This window comes from Microplitis mediator, chromosome 6 (assembly GCF_029852145.1).
Source record: "Microplitis mediator isolate UGA2020A chromosome 6, iyMicMedi2.1, whole genome shotgun sequence".
Classification (NCBI taxonomy): Eukaryota; Metazoa; Arthropoda; class Insecta; order Hymenoptera; family Braconidae; genus Microplitis; species Microplitis mediator.
This window is the reverse complement of record NC_079974.1, coordinates 4,439,849-4,464,606: the sequence shown is the minus strand read 5'-3', so window position 1 is coordinate 4,464,606 and position 24,758 is coordinate 4,439,849. Positions and strand designations below refer to the sequence as shown.

Below are 24,758 nucleotides of genomic sequence, written 5' to 3'. Positions count from 1 at the left end.
ACATTACCAGTAAAAACAAGATTATTTAAAATTTATAAAAATATTTATTGTCAGTATAATTTTACACACAATCCATTAAAAAAATTGAAAACTAAAATATGTACATAATTTAAAAAACATTATTAAAAGAAGCGTTTTTAAACGATTAAAAAAAATTAATTTTACAAATATTCAGTTCATTTAAATAAATCAGTTATTGCCGTATTAATACAATCTCCATAAGCCGAAATCAAGTCTTCTTCGTGATCGCTTGATTCTCTTGCAGGAGCCAATAATTCCGAAAATAATTCATCCCTTTCGTTATTAGAGTTCACTGTTTCCGATATTCTTTTTTCTGATCTTTTATCACATTTTTTGTGATCCGATTTAACAAGAGCCGGAACGAAATTACCCCAGGTACCATCTTCAGAAAATAGAATTTTAACAACATTAGACTGTAATTTACTTGAAGATAAAATCCCACTAAAGTAATTATCAGTAATGAGATTTTCAAACCCCGCCGGCTTATTGCAGACTGGACATTTCCAGGTGACATGAGCTTCATTAGTCTGTAAATATGTCAAGGCGTCAATACACTCAATATGATTACAAAACAATGCCCGGCAGGGGTAACGTATTCTCTTGTTCCCAATGGGACAGACAAGAGACATTGTCACTGAGACAGCAGCAATATCGTTGATGTCTTGATCTTTACTCAATATCTTCTTGATAGCTTCTCTTGTATAATATGAATCCAAAAACCAGCCTTAGATTTCAATGCGTCAAATAATTCCGCGCTGGTCTTCTTACGGACGAGATTGATAACCGCAACATATTTATTCGTATCTGCTGGTATGTTTATTTTTACGACATTTTCCACTGGTGATATTTCAATTCGAGATGTAATATCGATTGGCTTGAACTTCTGTGATTGAAGTCTTGCAGAATTGCCCGTCAATGAATCACTTAATTGAATATCTCGTTTGTTGATCTTCAGTCCAATGCCCAAAGGAATAAAGTCATCTTGTTTTTTCGCTGATGAGTCCAGTTTACACAAACGAATTTGCACTTGTACGGAGAATTTTGCTTCCTTGGACTGGGACCGTGAGTTGGAAATATCATCAGCTTGTTTTGGAGACAACTTGAACCGAATAATATTCTGCTGTGGCTGTAAACTTGTAGGCTCGACTAATTCGGTCAACAAGTCGAATAACGGGGACTTGCTGAATTCAATATCCGGATCCAAAATAATGATCTTGGGTGAATTTTTTGATTTCGAAAGAGTCTTTTTGGGAAGTTGATACGGCCGAGATTGACTGCGATTGAGTTTTAACTTTGATATTTTGTAGAAAACATCCGATTGCTGGTACGGCAATGATATTGAAGTACTTACTGGTGTACATTTGAAATCAGTCAGCAGAATATTTTCAGTTACTTTTGGAATACACTTCAATTTTTTCTCGAATTTGCTGTGGTTACTTCCCAATAAATTTTGGAGTAATTCTTGGTCGTATCTCGATGGCGTGGAGTTTCCCATTTTGCACTACACTGGTCTGTAGAATTATATTTTTAGTCACTATAGTCCGGTTGAGTTTATTAATGTAGTGTAAATATTGTCCGAAAAATAGCTGACGGCAAAACTACTTGACGTTTAAAAGGGACACTGTTACTTGACTGAGGTCAAGCGAGTAACTAAAGTTTAAATAGCTGAGGGTGCAGTGAAGCCAGACCAGGGTATCTTTTCCCCTTTCCCAGACGAAATAGCATGGAGCATAATGCGGAGAGGGGGCAAATATCCGATGATCTGGCTGCACTGGGAAGCTGGGCCTCCCAAAGCGACCTAATTTCGACAAAACTTTATGGATTGGCCACTGGGGATTGGTTAGCAGCCGACCAATGAATGGTGTACCACTGGGCGGCAGCTGATGATGATCCGAGAAGCAGATTGTCTACAAAGACATCAACATGATGATAGTAAAGTTGGCAGACATTTGGAATTAACAAAAAATTTTTGACAGATTAATAATGAAAAAAAAAAATCTGTCTATCGGTTGACCCTGCGGGCCAGCCCCAAAACTTCCCGCTATTTTCGAGCTCCTTGAGCTCGAAAATACTGTTGTATCCCATTCTTTTCGAAAAAAACCATTTTTTGCATTTCTCACTCCCACGATATCTCACGAACGAATCGACCAATTTCGATGGTTGAGGCGGCAATCGACGTGTTTTATTGAGTCCTAGAGCTGATCAAATTTTGAAATCGTTTGGTTAAGTCGTTTCAAAGATATTAGCAAAAAGCCTTTTTTTGGCATTTCTTTTGCCCGCGATATCTCACGAACGAATGAACCGATTTTGATGGTTGAGGCGGCAATTGACGTGTTTTATTGAGTTCTAGAGCTGATTAGATTTTGAAGTCGATCGTTCGAGTCGATTCTGAGAAATCAATAAAAAACTAAAAAAAAAAAAAATTTTTTTTCCGTAATTCGCCAATATTTTCGAGTCTACTCAATCAATTGATGGCCATCAAGCTCTTTCGATTGCCGCCTCAACCATCCAAATTGGTTCATTAGTTAAAAAGTTATAAGCCGGTCACACACATACATACACACATACACACACACACACACACACACACACACACACACACACACACACACACACACACACACACACACACACACACACACACAACCACACACACACACACACACACACACACACACACAAACACACACACACACACACACACACACACACACACACACACACACACACACACACACACACACACACATACAGACACTCGGACATCATTCTGAAAATATCAGAATCGCTTCCTAGGACCTCAAAACGTCGACATCTGATGAAATTTCGATTTTTGCAAATCGGGGTGAAAACAATAACTTTCCAATTTTTCGAAAATCGTCGATTTTCTTAGTGGGAAGTTAAAAATTTCTAAAAAAATGCACATGTCGAAAATTTAAGAAACTATACGTGCAATTTTTCAAAATTTTTTTTAATATTCATGTCTTTGTTAAAAAAAAATCTAACAATTGTTAAATGTCTGCTAACTTCATTGTCATATCAACATGCTGGGATAAATATAGATCCCCCGGTTGCTTTCGTCCGAAACTTGACGTAATTATGCAGCTTAAACTGGACAACTTGCAATTCGCAGTTGATGACAATTTTATCGCTGGAATTACTATTTTCCGTATCTCAATTAAATTTCTTATAGTCTTTACAATAAAAAAATTACATTTACTGGGATATAATCAAACAGATAAATGTTTCGATACACGGAGAAAAGTAAATAATATAGGATTACTACTAAGTTACAATCCTGTGTGTTAACTAGAGTTAATTATTATTATTATTCTAAATAGTTAATATCACGTATAATAAAATTTATTATTTGGAATGTTAAAATTCCCCATATTGATACCCGGGTTCCGGGTTATAATTTCAAACACTAATTTTTAAAGTTAATTTTTTTCCGTGTATTAATGAAAGTTTATAGTGTCGGTGTTCTTTTAAAATTAATCGGTGAATATTCACTGCATGGATTATTTATTTTAATATGCTAAAAATTATTCAAATTATATACTTCGATTGGCGCTTTAAGAGTTAAATTAGAAAAATTTCGGGAGCTAATGCGTGCATACCCCGGCTATTTTTTAAAGTGTAATATTTACTATCAGGATAATAATATTAACTATTTAGAATAATAATAATAATTAACTCTAGTTAACACACAGCATTGTAACTTAGTAGTAATTCCGATATTATTTAGTTTTCTCCGTGTATCGAAACATTTATCTGTTTGATTATATCTCAGCAAATGTAATTTTTTTATTGTAAAGACTATAAGAAATTTAATTGAGATACGGAAAATAGTAATTCCACACAGAAAAAACAGTTAACTTGAATCAAGGAAAATATTCTTGATTCAAGAAAGTTTTTTTGATCGATTGGGAAAAGAAAAATTTACTTGCCCCCAAGTAAACAATTATCTTCAAATTTTTATCTTGAATCAAAATTTTATTTCTCACGTCAACATATTTTTACGCTTAAATCAAAAAATTTTCACTTGTTCCAAGAGTTTATATTTCTTAAAGTAAGAGATATTTATTTTGGAGCAAGATACATTATTTTTTTGTAGCAATATTGCATTTTTTTGGTTAAAGAAAATAAAATTTCTCGGATCAATTGCTATTCTTTATGACGCAAGCATTTTTCTATTCTCCGACCAAGAAAACAAAAGTTACTTAAGGCAAGAAAAAAAATTTCTTGGAAGAAAAGATCGATATGGAGAAGAGGAAAGTCACCGGTGCTAGACAGCAGCAGCGGGAGTAGTTCGGTGCTCGCCACGAGATCGCGCCTACGACATGTAGTGTTCCTGGTAAGTCATTTATTTCAGAAGTGTTATATTCCAAAATTCATTACGATTTTGTTTGAGTACTCTTCTGTCATTTGACAAAACTAAAAGTATCCTTTTGAATTGTACTATAGTATATCCTATAATACATCATGACTTTAATATTTAATATTAAAGTGACTTGAAATTCAAGTCTTGAATAATTTTGCTCGGAAAAAAAACACAAAAAATTACGTTTCAAATAAAAACAAAAAAATAAAAAAAATCCACACGTCAACCTTTCAAAAAGAGAATACTTTTTTGACTGAGAAAAATTTTAGTCTTTATTGAAAAAGCAAACTTGTGGAGCAAGAAATTTTTTTTTCTTGACCCGAGCAACTTTTATTTTCACTTAAGCAATTTATTTTTCGGAGCAAGAGAATTTTTTTCTTGGGCCAAGAGATTTTTTCTTGGCCCAAAGGTTTTTTTTTTCAATCAAGACGTTTATTTTTTGGAGCAAGAAAATTTTTTCATTGTGTCAAGAAATGTTTTCAGCACATGTTAGCTTTTTTTCGTTCAAAACTTTGATTTTTAGGAGTAACAAATTTTTTTTCTTGGGGCAAGAAAAAGTTTTTTGGCTGAAGTTAAACTGTTTTTCGTTCAAAACGTTGAATTTTTGGCAAGAGATGAATTATTTTCTGTAGTCAAGAATTTTTTTTCTAAAACCAAGAAATTTTCAATTTCACTTTAAATATAAATTTTTTTGGAGCAAGAGAATTTACTGTCTTGAACCAAAAAAAATTTTTGAATCAAGTGTTTTACTTTTATTGAATCAAGAAAGAAAATTCGGAAGACAATATTTTTTTGAACCAAGTTAACTGTTTTTTCTGTGCAGCGATAAAATTTTCATCAACTGCGAATTGCGAGTTGTCCAGTTTAAGCTGCATAATTACGTCAAGTTTCGGACGAAAGCTACCGGGGGTTCTATATTTATCCCAGCATGTTGATATGACAATAAAGTTAGCAGACATTTAGCAATTGTTAGATTTTTTTTTAACAAAGACATGAATATTAAAAAAAATTTTGAAAAATTGCACGTATAGTGTTTTAAATTTTCGACATGTTCATTTTTTTAGAAATTTTTTTTTTTTCATTATTAATCTGTCAAAAATTTTTTGTTAATTCCAAATGTCTGCCAACTTTACTATCATCATGTTGATGTCTTTGTAGACAATCTGCTTCTCGGATCATCATCAGCTGCCGCCCAGTGGTACACCATTCATTGGTCGGCTGCTAACCAATCCCCAGTGGCCAATCCATAAAGTTTTGTCGAAATTAGGTCGCTTTGGGAGGCCCAGCTTCCCAGTGCAGCCAGATCATCGGATATTTGCCCCCTCTCCGCATTATGCTCCATGCTATTTCGTCTGGGAAAGGGGAAAAGATACCCTGGTCTGGCTTCACTGCACCCTCAGCTATTTAAACTTTAGTTACTCGCTTGACCTCAGTCAAGTAACAGTGTCCCTTTTAAACGTCAAGTAGTTTTGCCGTCAGCTATTTTTCGGACAATATTTACACTACATTAATAAACTCAACCGGACTATAGTGACTAAAAATATAATTCTACAGACCAGTGTAGTGCAAAATGGGAAACTCCACGCCATCGAGATACGACCAAGAATTACTCCAAAATTTATTGGGAAGTAACCACAGCAAATTCGAGAAAAAATTGAAGTGTATTCCAAAAGTAACTGAAAATATTCTGCTGACTGATTTCAAATGTACACCAGTAAGTACTTCAATATCATTGCCGTACCAGCAATCGGATGTTTTCTACAAAATATCAAAGTTAAAACTCAATCGCAGTCAATCTCGGCCGTATCAACTTCCCAAAAAGACTCTTTCGAAATCAAAAAATTCACCCAAGATCATTATTTTGGATCCGGATATTGAATTCAGCAAGTCCCCGTTATTCGACTTGTTGACCGAATTAGTCGAGCCTACAAGTTTACAGCCACAGCAGAATATTATTCGGTTCAAGTTGTCTCCAAAACAAGCTGATGATATTTCCAACTCACGGTCCCAGTCCAAGGAAGCAAAATTCTCCGTACAAGTGCAAATTCGTTTGTGTAAACTGGACTCATCAGCGAAAAAACAAGATGACTTTATTCCTTTGGGCATTGGACTGAAGATCAACAAACGAGATATTCAATTAAGTGATTCATTGACGGGCAATTCTGCAAGACTTCAATCACAGAAGTTCAAGCCAATCGATATTACATCTCGAATTGAAATATCACCAGTGGAAAATGTCGTAAAAATAAACATACCAGCAGATACGAATAAATATGTTGCGGTTATCAATCTCGTCCGTAAGAAGACCAGCGCGGAATTATTTGACGCATTGAAATCTAAGGCTGGTTTTTGGATTCATATTATACAAGAGAAGCTATCAAGAAGATATTGAGTAAAGATCAAGACATCAACGATATTGCTGCTGTCTCAGTGACAATGTCTCTTGTCTGTCCCATTGGGAACAAGAGAATACGTTACCCCTGCCGGGCATTGTTTTGTAATCATATTGAGTGTATTGACGCCTTGACATATTTACAGACTAATGAAGCTCATGTCACCTGGAAATGTCCAGTCTGCAATAAGCCGGCGGGGTTTGAAAATCTCATTACTGATAATTACTTTAGTGGGATTTTATCTTCAAGTAAATTACAGTCTAATGTTGTTAAAATTCTATTTTCTGAAGATGGTACCTGGGGTAATTTCGTTCCGGCTCTTGTTAAATCGGATCACAAAAAATGTGATAAAAGATCAGAAAAAAGAATATCGGAAACAGTGAACTCTAATAACGAAAGGGATGAATTGTTTTCGGAATTATTGGCTCTTGCAAGAGAATCAAGCGATCACGAAGAAGACTTGATTTCGGCTTATGGAGATTGTATTAATACGGCAATAACTGATTTATTTAAATGAACTGAATATTTGTAAAATTAATTTTTTTTAATCGTTTTAAACCGCTTCTTTTAATAATGTTTTTTAAATTATGTACATATTTTAATTTTCAATTTTTTTAATGAATTGTATGTAAAATTATACTGACAATAAATATTTTTATAAATTTTAAATAATTTTGTTTTTGCTGGTAATGTTTATATAATTATAATTAATTTTAACTCATGTAATTTTTTTTATTTATTATGTGATATTGGAATAAGTAACGCAGTATAAATAATATAGCTTTATATATTCAGTGATATAAAGCGGCTGAGGCAGCCGTTCGGCACGCGCGTGGCTCGGGCGATCACCAAGGTTAAGTAGCATCGAGCATGGTTACTACTTGGATGGGTGACCGCTTAGCCACGCGTCGAGTTCGAACGGAGGTCTTTGAACGTTAGGCGCGGGATGAAGATCTAGTGATCGGTAAAATGGGAATTTTATCGATCACTGGAGCTTCACTTAAACCGATACTGTACTGGCTAGGTTTTCTCTGTGGTTTTCCTACGCCACTACACCTCCATTGCACAAGGGAGTTAGTAGGGCATCACCGTAATGATGCAGTAGAGCACGAGCACAAGTCGGGCCACAGTCGCAAAAATGAAAGAGAGTAACGAAAGGAAAGAGAGCGTAGAAACATTGTAAAAAACAGAAGTTATACAATTGAAACACTAAAATAAAAAAAAAAATATATTCAGTGTTATACAGTCATATTTAGTGACAGAATAATTAAAGTATTAATTTATTTAGAGAAAGTAAATACGATCCGCCTTTTTCCCCGCGTAACTTAAATGTAATTCGAATGATATAGATAAATCTATTTATCTGAATACTTGGGAATTAAAAAGAGTTTACACTATGAAAAGTATAACGGTGGGCCCTGGCTACTCCGTATCTAGTAGCCACGAACCACACTTAATTAATATTTCCTGAATTTATTTTATTTAATTATTAATTAATTTAATCTTAGATTTAGGTCGATTATCATTAGTTCTAGAATCGGGAACTTCATGTGTCTCAGGAGTGGATCGGCTCGTCCTGACCGGACACGTGGCTGAAAAATAGACTTACGACTATGGGACTCTGGTGATAATTAACTTACGCGTTCGATAAAGTTCATTGAACAAATTTATTTAACCAAATCCCCTTAATATATACAGTTTTCCACTTAAGCTACAGTAATTTTATATATATATTTACAAATAATTCAAAGGAGCTCATCGACTCGAAACGCGCGTGTTTTATAACGAGCGGGAATAAATGATGGCTAATTAACTACGTTGAAGAGAGAGTGCAATTAATGCGTGTGTAACAATGTAAAAATATATAGATATATTAGACAAAGGCTGTAGGACTTACTGCGGGCACTGCTCGCCTCTGCATGACTTCGTCCTTAAGATCTCCCGGCAGCTAGGTCCTGGTAAAGTTCAAAATCCTTGGCTTGGTGATAACAGCAGTTGGTCTGAGGTGTTCCACGTAAACCGCGAACACTTATGATTTTATTTTATTAAACACAAACTCTAATTCACTGTATAATTATATGATTTTACAAATGAGAGGTTTGGATTTATTTCATTCGAAAAAAATTGCAAAAGAAAATTTCGACTGAACGGTTCAACTTCTTAAGCTTGAGTGTCGTCTTCTGATTAATCGTCTTGGGTCACAACCTCGTGTTGACCCCTCCCGCACTCTCATGTCTTAAATCGCTGCTGCACGGTTACAAAAGGCACAAATTCAAATTTAAGATCTATCTAATGATACCAATTTTAATAAAATTAACTAACTCTATCATGTCAATTAGGGTGGGCCGAAAATCCGCTTTTTTTCGAATTTTCATTATCAATTCCAAAACCATTTTTCTTTGTACAAAAAAAAAAATTTTTCGGAAAAAAAAAAATTTAGGTCGATATCTTAAGCTCACCAAATCCCACTTAAGTTAGAAATTGTTTAAAATTTTTTTTCCAACTTATTCTGATTGGAAATTTAATTCTCTACAAAAAAGTCTTATAATAAAATTACGTAAACCCGACTAGAATTTCTTCCTGATTTGCCTGAAGTACAATAAGGACCTTATCGGGTTAATATCAGGTTTGCATCATTAGGGCAAACCTGACAAGTTCCTGATCAGGACCTCGTCAGGATATCTCTATTAAAAAAAAAAGTTATTTGCCATCGGGTCGACCTGACGAGTTCCTGATCAGGGCCTCGTCAGGATATTCTTATTAAAAAAAAGTTATCCCATCTCTTTAAAGATTTCATTTACAGGCTAAAAATTAAAAAAAGTACAAAAGAATATTATATAAAAATCACGTCAATCATTGTAACACAGATTTTTTACTTTTTCATTAGTTATTCTTTGACATCATAATGAATATTATATTTACAGTTTCAAGATCACTTGTGTATGTTAGCCCAGTGGATCGCATCGAGGACTTTGAATCAAAAGGACGCAGGTTCGAGCCCAGCAGTTATCGGGATTTTTTCATCAATAAAAAATATGTTTACTTCCTTTTAGCCCACAGAAAGTAGTCAATTTTACAAAATCAAATAGAAACACCTTTGATTTTGCTCCAATTGTTTTTTTTTTGATACCTAATAGGATATTAAGAAATCCTAGAAAGAATCAGAAGACGCTCGCCATTTGTTCATAAATAATAAGTATTTGAAAAAAATGTAAATTGAATAATTTTTTTCTCAGAACCTATTGGTTTTAGGTTTTTGAGGTCCACAGATAAATTGTAGAGCTTAAAGAAGAATATGTTACTTTTTTTTTAATCCCCGTCCGATCAGTAGCACCAAAGTTATAAATAATTGAAATTTCGGCTTATTTTTATAAACAAATGGTGTATCTTTTGAACAAATGATCAGATCGCTCTGAAAGTTTAACCAGTTATTTGTTACATTGAAATAAACATTTTTTTAAGTTGGTCGGAATTTTTTAAAAAAAATTGCGTGGTGTCGTGGGACACCAGATAGGAACGAAGTTCCTTATTATAAAAATATTAATTTCAAGTTCTATTCGAAGTATAAAGAAAATGATTATTGGGGTATACATTTTTATTATGATTTTTTTCTCGATAGGTGTGTATGCTGTAAAGAATAAGCATACACAATAGACTGGGCCAAAAAAATCGATTATTTTTTTTTTTTTTCGATACTGTAAAAATATTATTCCTGATGACCAAAAAAAATTATTGTGCAAGTTTGAGTCCTTAATATTGATATGAAGAGGTGTATCGTTACGACTATTTTTATGACAGAAATTTCATATATTACCTCAAACTCGTAAATCATCTATCTGAAAAATTTGAGCAATGTATAGTCTTAAAGAAATTGAATTCCCTACAAAAAATATCTATTAGGAAATTGCCGTAAAACGAGCCGTTTCCTCGTAACCGTTCCTTAAACATTGATTTGTTTTTTTAATTCTTTGATTCTATTTTAGATTTTTGTAACTACTAGAAATATTAAAATTTTTTTTTACGCAAGATTCATATTCTTGAAGAAAATTTAATGCTCTACAAAAAAGTTCTATTATTTTTTGCTAAATTCACTCCTTCGAAAGTTATTCAAGGTTGAAGTTGAGTCAAAACGAGGCCACAGTTCGCATCTAAACTAGAAAATATATTTTTAGCTTTAATTTATCGAACTATTAATCGAGTTGATTCATTTGGAAATTCTAATTTCAATGAAATATTCAGAAACTTCATTGATGAGCTAAAATACTTAGAGACTGAAGGTATTAAAATTCAGACGGAGAATGGTGCAGTACAAGTTTATTTTACCGTAGCTATTGTTTGTGGTGACAATTTAGGAATTTACTATTTGCTGGGTTTTAATAAGAGTTTCAACTCTATTCATTACTGTCGATTTTGTCGAGAACCGAAAAATGTAATGCAAGAACAAACTAAAGAGAATACTGAAGTTCTTCGGACTGTAGAAAATTATAACGATGATTTAAACAAAACAACATGTGGTATCAAACGATATCGTGCTTATTTCATAACTTACCAAATTTTCATTTAACTAAAAACTTATATGCAGACGTTATGCATGACTTTTTAAAGGGTGTATTACGATATGAAATTCCAATGATTATTCGTAGCTTAATTAATGAAAAGAAATCATCATTATCATTATCGTACTTGAATAACCGTATAAAATATTTGAATTACGGACTAAACGTTCCTAATAAAAATTTTCCACCATTCACTGATAACAACTTAAATAATGGTCTCTACATTTGTAGTGCTGCTGAAATGTTGACTTTACTTAATTTACTTAGTTTTATGATTGGTCATCTTATTCCTCGTAAAAGTAAACCATGGCAGTTATTTTTAAAACTGATGCAAATATCGAATTTTTTATTTAGTGACTCTATCGATAGTCCTACAATTGAAATACTAAGTCAACTTATTACAGACCACCACAAACTATATTTAAAATTGTATGGCGACACACTGTTAAAACCCAAATTTCACTTCATGCTTCATTACCCTCGTATTCTTTACTTACTCGGCCCCTTATGGCCATTATCTTGCATGCGATTCGAAGCAAATCATCGTGATCTTCATCATCACGCACAAGTTATAAAAAATAGAAAGAACATATGTTACAGTCTAGCAGTTATGAGTCAGTTTATGTTAAACGAAAAATTTATTTCTCAAAATGGCTTTGAAAAATATACTATTTCTTTCGGCCCATCAATCGAAATTAAAATAACAGATTGAGATAAAAATTTTTTACTCAATAACATAATTACTGATATTGATATAAATGCTACTTTTATTAATACTTCTTGGGCAAAAATTAATGGCATTAAATATATGAAAAACATGATCTTAAAAACTAATGAACTCAATAAATTTGGTAAAATCAAGTATATATTGTTGGATCAAGATAATGTAATTTTTCGAATTTTATTATTGCATGAAACTTTTGATGCGCATTATCATGCCAACAGAATTATTACTAGAAAAATGTGGAGTTTGTTAAAACACGTTGATTTGATTGATCCAATCCCAAAAGAGGAATACGCAGTCGCAAATCGGCATAATTATATTATTTGTTAATTTCAGTATTATGTAAACTAATAATGTAGATAAGATAAAGAAATTTTATTGTAATTTTTAATTATAAAAATTAAAACTAAATGGTAAATAATTTAGTAAACAAACAATACTTTTATAATCTTTTTTATGCATTTTTTTTTACTTTTAGTCGATTTCTAATAAAATACTATTACGTTTTAATAAAATCGTAAATATGTTAAAAGTAATAGTTCTCGCATTTCAATCAAACAATGATTGAGTTCTATTCAAACGAAGGTCGATAGGAGGACGTTTTAAGAACGTTTTTATCAATTCATTACTTCATTTATCATGAAGTACATATTAATTTAAATTAAGCATTTGTTCCCGACTAGAATTTCTTCCTGATTTGCCGGAAGTACCATAAGGACCTTTTCGGGTTGATATAAGGTTTGCCTGAGTAGGGCAAACCTGACAAGGATCTTGTCAGGACCTCATCAGGATATCTTCATTCAAAAAAAAGTTATTTGCCACCGGGTCAGCCCGAAGAGTTCCTGATCAGGACCTCATCAGGATATCCTTATTCAAAAAAAAGTTATTTGCCACCGGGTCAACCCGACGAGTTCCTGATCAGGACCTCATCAGGATATCCTTATTCAAAAAAAAGTTATTTGCCACCGGGTTGACCTGAAGAGTTCCTGATCAGGACCTTGTCAGGATATTCTTATTAAAAAAAAGTTATTTGCCATCGGGTCGACCTGACGAGTTCCTGATCAGGGCCTCGTCAGGATATTATTATTAAAAAAAAAGTTATTTGCCATCGGGTCGACCTGACGAGTTCTTGATCGGGGCCTCGTCAGGATATTCTTATTAAAAAAAAAAGTTATTTGCCATCGGGTCAACCTGACAAGTTCCTGATTAGGGCCTCGTCAGGATATCTCTATTAAAAAAAAAGTTATTTGCCATCGGGTCAACCTGACAAGTTCCTGATCAGGGCCTCGTCAGGATATCTCTATTAAAAAAAAAGTTATTTGCCATCGGGTCAACCTGACAAGTTCCTGATCAGGACCTCGTCAGGATATCGCTCTTAAAAAAAAAGTTATTTGCCATCGAGTCAACCTGACGAGTTCCTGATCAGGGCCTCGTCAGGATATTCTTATCAAAAAAATAGTTATTTGCCATCGGGTCAACCTGACGAGTTCCTGATCAGGACCTTATCTGGAGATCCTTATTCAAAAAAAAGTTATCCCATCTCTTTCAATATTTCATTTACAGGCTAAAAATTGAAAAAAGTACAAAAGAATATTATATAAAAATTACGTCAATTGTTTGAATAATTAATCAATAATTAATTATAAGATGAGAGGATGAGAGGATCTGGTGCGTGTGAATTGGCAGGTGGTGAATGAATTTATTTTAACACTTAAACTTTGCTGAATAAATATATAAAAGATTGATTTAAACTATTTACATTTCACTGAAAAGTTATTCATGAAAAAAGCAATAAGTTATTGTCTTTAGTATGTTATTTCACTTAATTTATTTCCGTGTGCAACACGTGGCCAAGATGGCGACTACGCGCGAAAACGGCCGGTACACGCGGTGAGACTGAATTAATTACAAAAGCACTGAAATTAATGATGAGAACAAAAATAATATATTTAATAATTGGGTGCAAAAAAAAAGAGTAGAAACGCAACAGGAGGAGAGCGAAGTGTGCAGTCAAAAAATTAAAAAAAAAGGCAGCAAACAAAAATAACAATAAGAAAAATAATGACAATGGGGAAAAAGAAAATAACAGGGGCAGCAGAAAGGGGTATAATAGTAAAAATAAAAACAATAAAAACAAAAATGAAGAAAGAAATAATGGGGACAGCAACAACGAGGAGATGGATAAAGGTGACAAAGACATAAGCCGGATAAAAAATAATAATAATAAGAATGAAAACAAAAAGGATAAAGGGAAAGAGGAGGGCAGGAAAATATTCTATTGGAACATAGCAGGCTGGAACGACTACGAGGAGTTAAACAAAATAAGTGAGGGGTATGAGATCGCAACATGGGTAGAAACATGGATAGAAGAAAAAAATATCGAGAAAGTAAAGGAAAAGTTAAGTGGAAAAAATACCCCAAATTATATTGCAAGAAAAAAAACAAGAGGGACGAGCATAGAATATGTCATAAGAGAGAGAGCGATAAGGTACATGCTGGATATCACAAGAATGGAGAATGATAGATGGCCAAAGATATGTTTAAAGGAGGAAATGAGAGGAGTGCTAAATAAAAACCCAACAAAGTGGGGAAAGAGAATGGCAGAAATCTTAAAAGAAATAGGAAGTGAGGAAATAATACAAATGATTTATGAAAATAAGGAAACAGAAGAGATAGAGACTGCAGCAAAAGCAGGGCTGGAAAGAATGAAGCAGAATATAGAGGCTAAAGAGGCGAGAGCGATAGAAAACTCAAGCTACAGCGAAATGTATAAGAGAATAATAATAGAAGAGCTCAGGAGCTCAAGGAGCTTGACAACATCACTGTGAATATATTTTCGAGCTCGAAAATGCTATTACGTGGAATCATTATTTTATGAGCTTTTCAAGCTCTAACAAGTTACGTTTTATGCCAGAGTTTGAAAAGTTAAGAATCGAAAATCATTAATGAAGAAGCGGCTTTTAAATTTTTATTATCGATTATGTTCTCTGAAATAAATGTGTTAAGGCAGAAATCAATGTCAGTGATCAAAATCAAGATTTGAATGAGTTTTAAATTAGGTCCGAGCAATAATATGTGGAATATCCAAGAAAAACATTGAAGACTGGGTTTTTTCAATTTTTTGCTGACAATATGTTTAAAACTAAGGAACAAGTTACATGACATTATCTGATGATCGAGAGAGACCATAAAGAGAAAGAGTTGGTATGATTTCAGACACATTTTAGCATATTATATTTTGATTTATCTGGAAAAATAACATAAAACGTTATTTTTTTAACTTTTCAGCGCCGATATCTTTTGAACTAATCAACGGATTTTAACGTTTGAGGTGGCGATCGACGCGTTTTCTTGAATTCTAGAGCTGATTATATTTTGAAATTGATCGGATGAGTCACTTCAAAGATAATCGAAAAAAAACAGTTTTTTGTCATTTCTTTCGCCAACGATATCTCTCGAACAAATTAACCGATTGAGATGGTTGAGGTGGCATTCGACGCGGCTTATAAAGTTCTGAAGCTGATTATTTCGAAGTCGATCGTTCAAGTCGTTTCTGAGAAATCACTAAAAAACTAAAAAAAAAATTTTTTTTTTTTTTCGTAATTCGCCAATATTTTCGAGTCTGCTTGATCAAATGATCTGAAATTTTTAGAAAAGTTGAGGGCCAACAAGCTCTTTCGATTGCCACCTCAACCATCCAAATCGATTCATTAGTTAAAAAGTTACAAAGAGTTTACCCACACACACACACACACATACATACATACTCTACGACATCATTCTGAAAATAGTCAGAATAGCTTCCTCGGACCTCCAAACGTCGATATCTGATGAAATTTCGATTTTCGCTAATCGGGGTGAAAACAATAACTTCGAAATTTTTCGAAAATCGTCGATTTTCTGAGCGGGAAGTTAAAAAAAAAATATATATAGGAAAGAGAGTGAAAAATTAAAAATTAAAAATAAAAATAAATAAATATAATTAATAATAATAAAAAAAAGGGGAGAGGGCATTAATAAAAAAGAGTGTATGTGCATGGCAAAGTCCATAAAGCGGTTAAAGCAGAGGCATATACATAATCTGGGAAAGTGGTGAATAAAAAGAGAAGGGGAAAAGCAATATGATAATATGTGCAGTGGGGCTAGAAGCTATAAATTGGTGATAACAAAAGACTTAAAGACTAAAGTATATATAAATAATAAAATTAATTAAGAACAAAAAGAATTTATAAAACAAGTAATAGATATAGATAAAAATGAATATACTCTAAAAACAATATATATAAGACATTATAACTAATGTATTTAAACACTTTGTAAGACACTAAGGTGATACAAATAAAAACCATTATTATCATTATATTTAATAATTGCATTGAAGTATTAGAAGCAAAAGTTCACAATTTAATTGATGAGAGCACACTTGATTATTCGCAAAACTGAGAGATTAAATAATGCACGATGCGTTTACAATGAGAAAACTGTAAGCAAGATGTCTGAGAGAGTCTAAAAGAGTGAGTGAGACAGCGCATCCGTCTTCTTCATCCCCACTCCAGCGGTCTTTTATATGAGAACGCGACTAGCGGAGCCGCCTATTGTAGATGACTGATCGATAATACGGTCGATAAGATATCGCCGGTGAGAATTGAATATCTGAGGGCGGGAGATTTGAACATTCTCCCCGCCTTCTCCTACTCGTTGTAGAAGTGAGACTATTTCTGAGGATCTTCCGTGGTCGATGAGACTGGCAATAGCACTAGTTTGCCAATTGGCCTTTTGAGAGTTGTTGATGCAGTTTTGAGAGTAACTACTCTGATGAGACCATCGGCACCAGGATGTAGTTGGATGACATGGGCGAGCGGCCATTTTGTTGGGGGATACCGCTCGTCTGAGAGCAAGACAAGTGATCCAACTGCGATGTCGTGATGAGAGGTGTTCCATTTTCAGATCGATTGATGAGATTGTAAGCATTCTGTAGACCACCGGTCCCAGAAATGCTGCAAGCGTTTTTGTATATGCTGCAGATGAGATAGCCTTGAGGTTGAGATTACAGTGAGATTAGGTTCCGGAATGGTGTTGATGGCAGCACCACGGATGAAATGTCCGGGCGTAAGAGCAGTGAGATCGTCCGGATCCTCTGAGAGTGCGCTGAGAGGACGAGAATTGAGAACAACTTCAACTTGAATGAGAAAAGTTGAGAAGTCTTCGTAGGTGAGAAGAGTATCAGCAATGGTTCGCTGAAGATGATACTTTATTGATTTCACTGCAGCTTCCCATTTTCCTCCCATATGAGGAGCCCCAGGTGGGTTAAATGACCACTGGGTTCCGTCATTGGCGAGATGCCGCTGTAGATGAGATGATTCCTTGAGAGCACCGGTGAGAAGTTGCTTGAGAATAAGATCAGCACCCTTGAAGTTTGTCCCACAGTCACTTCGAAGTGTGCGGCAAATTCCCCGTCTAGTGAAGCGGCGGAATGCCTTGAGAAAGCCTTTACTGGAGTAGTCAGTGACAACCTCCAAATGAACGGCTGATGTTGAGAGACAGATAAAGACAGCGATCCAGCCTTTGTAGCATCTAGTACCGCGTCCTTGAAAGAATTTCAGAGACACTGGACCGGCGTAATCGACTCCAGTGTTTTCAAAGACGAGAGATGGTGAGACCCTATGAGATGGAAGTTGACCCATGAGTTGTTGAGATTTGACTCCCCGCATTCGTGCGCAGGTGAGACAGCGATGGATGTAGTTTTTAATTGGAGCTCGTCCACCAATTATCCAACACTTCTTGCGAACATAAGATAAGGTAAGTTGGGTACCTCCGTGCAAAGTGCGTAGATAAGAGTCTGAGATGATGAGACGTGAGAGCGTACAATCCTTGGGAAGGATTGCTGGATGCTTGCTGTCAGCATCCAATGATGAATTTTGAAGACGTCCACCGACTCTGATTTCGCCAGCTTGGTCGATGAATGCGGTGAGGCGGGTGAAACAGTGTGATTTCTTGAGAGCATTGCCTTGAGATAATGCTGAGATTTCTGATGAGAAATATTCTGCTGCGTTGATTTAATCCAATGGATGAGAGCTGATTGTAATTCAGCAGGAGTGAGAGGTGAGATGCTGAGTGTTGAACCAGGTACTTTTTTGAAACATGAGATTGCTCTGAATACTGTTGCAGTACGACGTAGTAGAGCTGTGAGTGTAGTCCATGTGTGAATGAGAGATGATAGTGGCATGAGAGGTGGACTAGTAGAGACATGAGACTTGCAAGGTCTCATTTCTGAATTTACTTGCTCTGTTTCATCTGCTGCTGAACTGAGAACATGATGAGATGGCCATTGAGAGGGAGGATCAGCTAGCCAGCTGGATCCTGACCACCATAACTGATGGTTGATGAGCTGAGATGCTGTTAGACCCCTGGATGCACAGTCAGCCGGGTTCTGTTTTCCTGAGATGTATCTCCACTGTGCATCTGGAGAATGGTGCTGGATCGCTTCAACTCGATTCTTGACGAATTCTTTCCATCTTGTAGGTTCACTGGTCACCCAAGCAAGTGTTGTTGATGAGTCAGTCCACAGATAAGTTGGAACATGAGATAATTGAAGGGTCGATGAGACATGAGATGCCAGTTTTGAGAGCAATAATGCAGCTGAGAGTTCGAGTCGAGGAATTGTGAGACGTTTGAGTGGTGCTACTTTAGTTTTTGAGCAGATGAGAGAGATGCTAGTCTGTTCGCCAGGTTGACAGACTCTGAGATACATTACTGTAGACATTGCAGCTTGAGATGCGTCAGAAAACCCGTGAATCTCGATGCTCGATGAATTTGGGATGAGATTGATCCATCGAGGAATTCTGAGATGAGAGAGTTGAGGAAGTTCATTGCGGAAAGTTTTCCATCGGTGAACTAGCTCTGGTGAGAGTGCATCATCCCAGTCGACCTTTTGTAGCCAAAGGTCTTGTATGATGATTTTTGCCTTGACAATTACCGGTGAGATTAAACCCAGAGGGTCAAATAATTGAGCAGCCTCTGAGGTGATGGTGCGCTTGGTGATGCTGAGAGTCTGAGAAGTCTTGCCAGTAAACGTGAGAACATCTTCTTGACAATTCCATGAGAGACCCAAGATTTTTGAGATGTGGTCTGAGAATGAATGAGAATCTTCTGGACTGAGTGATGATGAGATTTTGCTGAACTGAGGATGATTGCTTTTCCATTTAGCTAGTGGAAAGCAACCTAAGTTGCAAAGTGCCTCGACATTATTTGCAATGTCGTTGAGATCGCTGAGATTGTCGGCACGGCCGCCGATGTCGTCGACGTTGCTGCCCTTTTGAAAGGGTTCCACTGCTAGTGGATATTGAGACCCTTCGTCGATGAGAAGTTGTTTGAGAGCTCGGCCAGCAAGATATGGTGCTGGTCGAGTGCCATATGTGACGGTGTTGAGTTGATAAGCCACAGTGAGACTGTTCTCTGTCCAGAGAATGCGCTGATAGTCCCTGTCATCAGGGTGGATGAGAATTTGGCGAAACATCTTAACGATGTCAGTCAAGAAGATGTATCTGTGACTTCTGAGGTACAGAAGTACATCACAGATCTTTGATTGCAGGCTTGGGCCGATATGTAGATGATCATTGAGAGAAGTGGCTGATGATGTTTTGCTTGAACCATTGAACACGACCCTCAACTTGGTAGTTTCGCTGTCTTCGCGAACAACGCAATGATGAGGTAAATAATATACATGAGATGGTTCAGGCGATGATGATGAGACTCACGTCATGTGTCCGATTGCTTCATACTCGTTGAGAAAGGCAGTATATTGACCTTGAAGTTCCGGGTCTTGAGAAAGACGCTTCATGAGACGGTTGAGACAGCGCTGCGCAATATGACGAGATTCACCTAGCTTCTGAGATGATGATTTGAATGGTAAATGGACGATGTATCGTCCTGATGCGTCTCGAGAATGAGTTGATAGGAAGTGAGCTTCACACTCGGCTTCCTCGACGGTGAGAGTTTCGTTGCAGGACTCTGGAACTTCTTCAAGTTCCCAGAACTTGGTGAGAGAGTCGTGCAGTTGAGAATTTGAGATGATATGATGAGACAGTCTAGGTGAATGATGAGATTGTTCATGAACTGGGCCGAGAATTATCCAACCGAGCATGGTTTGCATAGCGATCGGTTCTGATGAACTTCCTGCTTTGAGACCTGGTCGTATAATTTGACCGTAGAAATCTGCGCCGATGAGAATGTCAATTTTGCCAGACTTGTAGAATTCTGGGTCGGCGAGTTCTAAATCTTGAATATGAGACCAAAGAGTGGGTGAGATCGAGACTGATGGAATCTGCGCTGTGATGTTCTTGAGAATGTGTGCGTTGAGGTATGCGTATTCTGATGAGATGGTAGACTGCAGTTTGAATGAGACCATGCCTGAGGTTTTCCCTGATGAGATATTGCCAACTCCTTGCAAAGGTATATTGCATGGCTGAGAGATGAGACTGCAAGTGCAAACAGCAGCTTGAGAAATCAGAGTAAGTTCTGATCCAGGATCAATAAGAACTCTGATACGATGAGACGAGCCTGATTGATGAGAGATGAGAGCTTGTGCGGTTGCCAACAGCACTGTCGGTCGAGATGTCACATGCTTGTGATCTGGAGCACGGCTGATGGCAGATGAGATGAAAGCTGCTGCTTGAGAAGTGCAAAATTGTTATTGCTGAGATGTTTGCTGCTGAGCTTCGGGATGAGGTGCAGGTAGTGATGAGACTTGCTGAGTTTCAGCAGCTGCTGTAGGTGGCTTCTTGGTAAGCCTCATGAGACGAGAATAGTGCAGCATTGAATGGTGAGGTTCGTCGCACTCCTTGCAGCGACGACGGCTCTTTGATTGACAATTTTCGAAACTGTGGTCACCAAGACAGTTTCGATAGAGGTGACAATGCGCTGCTAGCTGGAACCGTTCATCCGGGGACATTGCCTGGAATCTCGGGCATCCGACAATGAAGTGATTGCCCTCACAGCAATGACAGTAATCTGATTTAAATGAAAGCGTGTGTTTTGGCATTGCTGGATGAGACTGAGATGCTGTTGACTGAGATCGAGCAGGCTGAGATTGCTGGTTGTGGGTTGGTGGATGAGACTGCGTTTGCGATTGATGAGACTGAGATTGCACTGGCTGATATTGCTGAGACTGAAGAGCTGTTGCCACGTGTATGTGAGCAGATGAGATCCGTGATTTGATTCCCAGGTGGCTGCGCGAATCATGAGATGGCTTGCGTGGTGAAACACCACACTCCATAGCTTCACGAGCTCTGGCGCGACCGGTGAGGAATTTACGCAGGTCCTCGTAGCTTGGAAACTCCGTTGAAGTGCCTAAATGGACTTCCCAAGCCTCACGTAATGAGATGTCAAGCTTCTGGACGATGAGATGGACCAGGATCTGGTCCGAGTGCTCTGTTGGAGATCCTAGAGCCTTGAGAGCTTGAACTGCCTCGTTGGCAGTGTTGATGATAGCCTTCAGCTGCTTTGCAGAGCTGCTGTCAGCTGGTCGGGTGCGGCATCACCCTCCAATGCCGACTTGAGATGGTACATCTTCTCAACTGATGTGAGAGATGCATTTTCCCCGATGATAGAGACAAACATGTCGTGGAAGTGTTTCCACTCTTGATATTTGCCTGAGAACTTGGGCACAGGGATAGTAGGGACATTAAGCCTACTTCCAGCTGGCACGATGAGACTCGAGTTGGCCAGGACACTACCTTGAGACGGTAATGCTGATTCCAACTCATGAATGCGATGAAGCAGAGCATTTTGAGCTCCTTGGAACAATTTGAGAGCCTTTTCAAACGAACCGTTGGTGAAATATTTATGTTCGACCGTCACGTCGGTCTTTGATGAGAGCGATTTCTCGTGGTCTTCAGTAAATTTGCTCCAATGTTGGGTGAGAAGCTCCAACTTCGAGTTGGCTGCACGTAGTGAGAGATCGTCGACCATGCCGGCTTCTGCGGATGCCGCAACGGCGGTGAAAACTGAGATCCGGTGCATCTGCAGCACAATTTTGTTAGGCACAGTAGCCATATCTGTAAAATAGATGAATGAGACACAGAAAAAAACAAAATTAGCTTAAAAGCTTTACTGAGATGCGGAACGACCTGACGGGGGGTTAATGCGATGCGATGAGACCTGATGGTAGTTGCGTTCCAGGTGAGATGACTGAGATTAATTGCACTGATCACTTCACAATAATTAATTTGCACTGTAGTGTCCCTTAATTATTTTCCACAAGTGCAGTACCACGTCCTGGGTACTCCGCAATGCACCTGTGTTGAAGTGAGAAGTATGCACAGAATAAATACGTCACTTTTTGTCACTGAGAATAGATTTAGATAAATTTATTCAACCAATTCACACTATCCGGCTCCAAGGACCATAAAATGTTTGAATAATTAATCGACAATTAATTATAAGATGAGAGAATGAGAGGATCTGGTGCGTGTAAATTGGCAGGTGGTGAATGAATTTATTTTAACACTTAAACTTTGCTGAATAAATACATAAATGATTGATTTACACTATTGACATTTCACTGAGAAGTTATTCATGAAAAAAGCAATAAGTTACTGTCTTTAGTATTTTATTTCACTTAATTTATTTCCGTGTGCAACACGTGGCCAAGATGGCGACTACGCGCGAAAAAAGGCCGGTACACGCGGTGAGACTGAATTAATTACAAAAGCACTGAAATTAATGATGAGAACAAAAATAATATATTTAATAATTGCATTAAAGTATTAGAAGCAAAAGTTCACAATTTAATTGATGAGAGCACACTTGATTATTCGCAAAACTGAGAGATTAAATAATGCACGATGCGTTTACAATGAGAAAACTGTAAGCAAGATGTCTGAGAGAGTCTAAAAGAGTGAGTGAGACAGCGCATCCGTCTTCTTCATCCCCACTCCAGCGGTCTTTTATATGAGAACGCGACTAGCGGAGCCGCCTATTGTAGATGACTGATCGATAATACGGTCGATAAGATATCGACGGTGAGAATTGAATATCTGAGCGCGGGAGATTTGAACATCAATCATTGGAGCAGAGATTTTTTACTTTTTCATCAGTTATTCTTTGACATCATAATGAATATCATGTTTACACTTTCAAGATCACTTGTGTATGTTAGCCCAGTGGATAGCATCGAGGACTTCGAATCGAAAGGACGCAGGTTCGAGCCCAGCAGTTATCGGGATTTTTTCATCAATACAAAATATGTTTGATTCCTTTAATGAATGCTTTCAATACAATAGATAACATTCTTGATCGAATTAAAATTATCTTATTTTTTTTTTGCAGTTTAATATTTTTTTAAAAATAATTACTAATAAGGCAATCCTGATAAGGACGTGATGAGGATATCCTGGAAAGGTCCTGATAAGGCAATCCCGATAAGGACCCCATGGGTCTTAACCGTTACATCCATATCAGGATCCTCGTCAGGATACCCTGATCGGGACCTTATTTGAAATAAGGTTAACCCGATAAGGACCTCGTCAGGCCCTTATGAAAAATTATAGTCGGGTTACTGCTGGTATAACCAGACAAAGAATTTATTTCAAGTATGAAATTATTTTCTATGAAGTAAGCTGGCACTTATTGCAAAATTAATTACCCAGTCAAGTGATATTACTTTTTATTCAAATCGCACAATATTTAATTAAGCCTACTGTTTCTTTTAAATGAAAGTATTATAGCTACTTGAAATAAATCAATTTTCTTTCCAAAAATTGCGAAGATAGTTTCTATGGACTAGACGAATATTTCTTCAAACTTTAAAATTTATTTGTTCCAATAAAATATGCGCTCGGCTGAAAATTCGTATCTTCAATCTTCTTACAATTTAGTTTGAGTTAAATTCTAAATGCATTAAAGTAAAACGAAAATTATTATTCTATCAAAATTATTAACGACTTCAAACAAATTTTTTTTTTATTACTTCAAATAACTGATTTAATTGTATCAAAGAGTAATGTGTTAACACAAACGACTCAGTATCTCCTCTCAAGAAACCGTCACTTGAAGTAAAGAGCATTGTCAAACGTAGAGGGCCCTAGACTCGATCGCCTCACGCGTTTGAGTCAAACTTGAGTCAAACGAATCTGGTTTGACGTCAGGAATCTTTTTTTACAGTGCAGAGTATGGAGACTAGTTTATTATTTCCATAGTCTAGACACTAATGATTATCTCATGTATATTCAACGAGGGCCGTATGAAAAAACCATATACTGTCGATAATATATAAAAAAATATGTTGAAAATAACTGAACATATATGGCGGCAAAATTATTAATAGTGATTAATATATGATTAATCATATATAATAATTTATACGTTTAATATTATAATAATCCATATTATTTATAATATATGTGATTATATACATGTGATATTGTATCAAAAATTATATTCTCGTTTTATATATAAACTTATAATTTCAATATTATAATAATTTCGATATTATTATACATAAATGATTTGAAAAATACACTCATCATACCAAAAATTAAAGGAACAAAAAAATTTTAGAAATTTTTTAGTGATTTTTGCAAGACTGTAACTTCATGGAAAATAATCGTATCGAGATTTGAAAAAAAGCATGTTATAACTTGAAATCTCTAGTTTTATATTTGTGCAAATATATATAAACA

At 36.2% G+C, this 24,758-nt stretch overlaps 5 protein-coding genes across 5 annotated transcripts; 1 reads left to right on the top strand and 4 right to left on the bottom strand.

Moving 5' to 3' along the window:
* Positions 1-694: 694 nt before the first annotated feature.
* On the bottom strand, positions 695-1,516 carry LOC130670382 (E3 SUMO-protein ligase PIAS1-like). Its single transcript, XM_057473784.1, has one exon. It carries the CDS (start codon positions 1,514-1,516, stop codon positions 695-697), a length of 822 nt encoding a protein of 273 aa, XP_057329767.1.
* A 4,459-nt stretch (positions 1,517-5,975) lies between these two features.
* LOC130670381 (E3 SUMO-protein ligase PIAS1-like) lies at positions 5,976-6,797 on the top strand. Its single transcript, XM_057473783.1, has one exon. It carries the CDS (start codon positions 5,976-5,978, stop codon positions 6,795-6,797), a length of 822 nt encoding a protein of 273 aa, XP_057329766.1.
* Positions 6,798-16,885: 10,088 nt separating this feature from the next.
* On the bottom strand, positions 16,886-17,789 carry LOC130670379 (uncharacterized). Its single transcript, XM_057473782.1, has 2 exons — positions 17,130-17,789; positions 16,886-17,050 (listed from the first exon to the last, which is right to left on the bottom strand). The coding sequence occupies exons 1-2, from the start codon at positions 17,787-17,789 to the stop codon at positions 16,886-16,888; spliced, it is 825 nt and encodes a 274-aa protein (XP_057329765.1).
* A 56-nt stretch (positions 17,790-17,845) lies between these two features.
* On the bottom strand, positions 17,846-19,594 carry LOC130670378 (uncharacterized). Its single transcript, XM_057473781.1, has one exon. It carries the CDS (start codon positions 19,592-19,594, stop codon positions 17,846-17,848), a length of 1,749 nt encoding a protein of 582 aa, XP_057329764.1.
* A 237-nt stretch (positions 19,595-19,831) lies between these two features.
* LOC130670377 (uncharacterized) lies at positions 19,832-20,485 on the bottom strand. The gene has a single exon (XM_057473780.1). The coding sequence runs from the start codon at positions 20,483-20,485 to the stop codon at positions 19,832-19,834; it is 654 nt and encodes a 217-aa protein (XP_057329763.1).
* Between the last annotated feature and the right edge of the window lie 4,273 nt (positions 20,486-24,758).

Bases quoted from the DNA above. Each gene is read 5' to 3' on its own strand.
- LOC130670377 (XM_057473780.1), bottom strand. From the start codon at position 20,485: ATGGTCTCATTCAAACTGCAGTCTACCATCTCATCAGAATACGCATAC.
- LOC130670382 (XM_057473784.1), bottom strand. From the start codon at position 1,516: ATGGGAAACTCCACGCCATCGAGATACGACCAAGAATTACTCCAAAAT.
- LOC130670379 (XM_057473782.1), bottom strand. From the start codon at position 17,789: ATGCGGGGAGTCAAATCTCAACAACTCATGGGTCAACTTCCATCTCAT. The intron at 17,051-17,129 runs GTAATCTCAACC...GGTGGTCTACAG, and splicing joins TTCCGGAACCTAATCTCACT to AATGCTTACAATCTCATCAA.
- LOC130670378 (XM_057473781.1), bottom strand. From the start codon at position 19,594: ATGTTTCGCCAAATTCTCATCCACCCTGATGACAGGGACTATCAGCGC.
- LOC130670381 (XM_057473783.1), top strand. From the start codon at position 5,976: ATGGGAAACTCCACGCCATCGAGATACGACCAAGAATTACTCCAAAAT.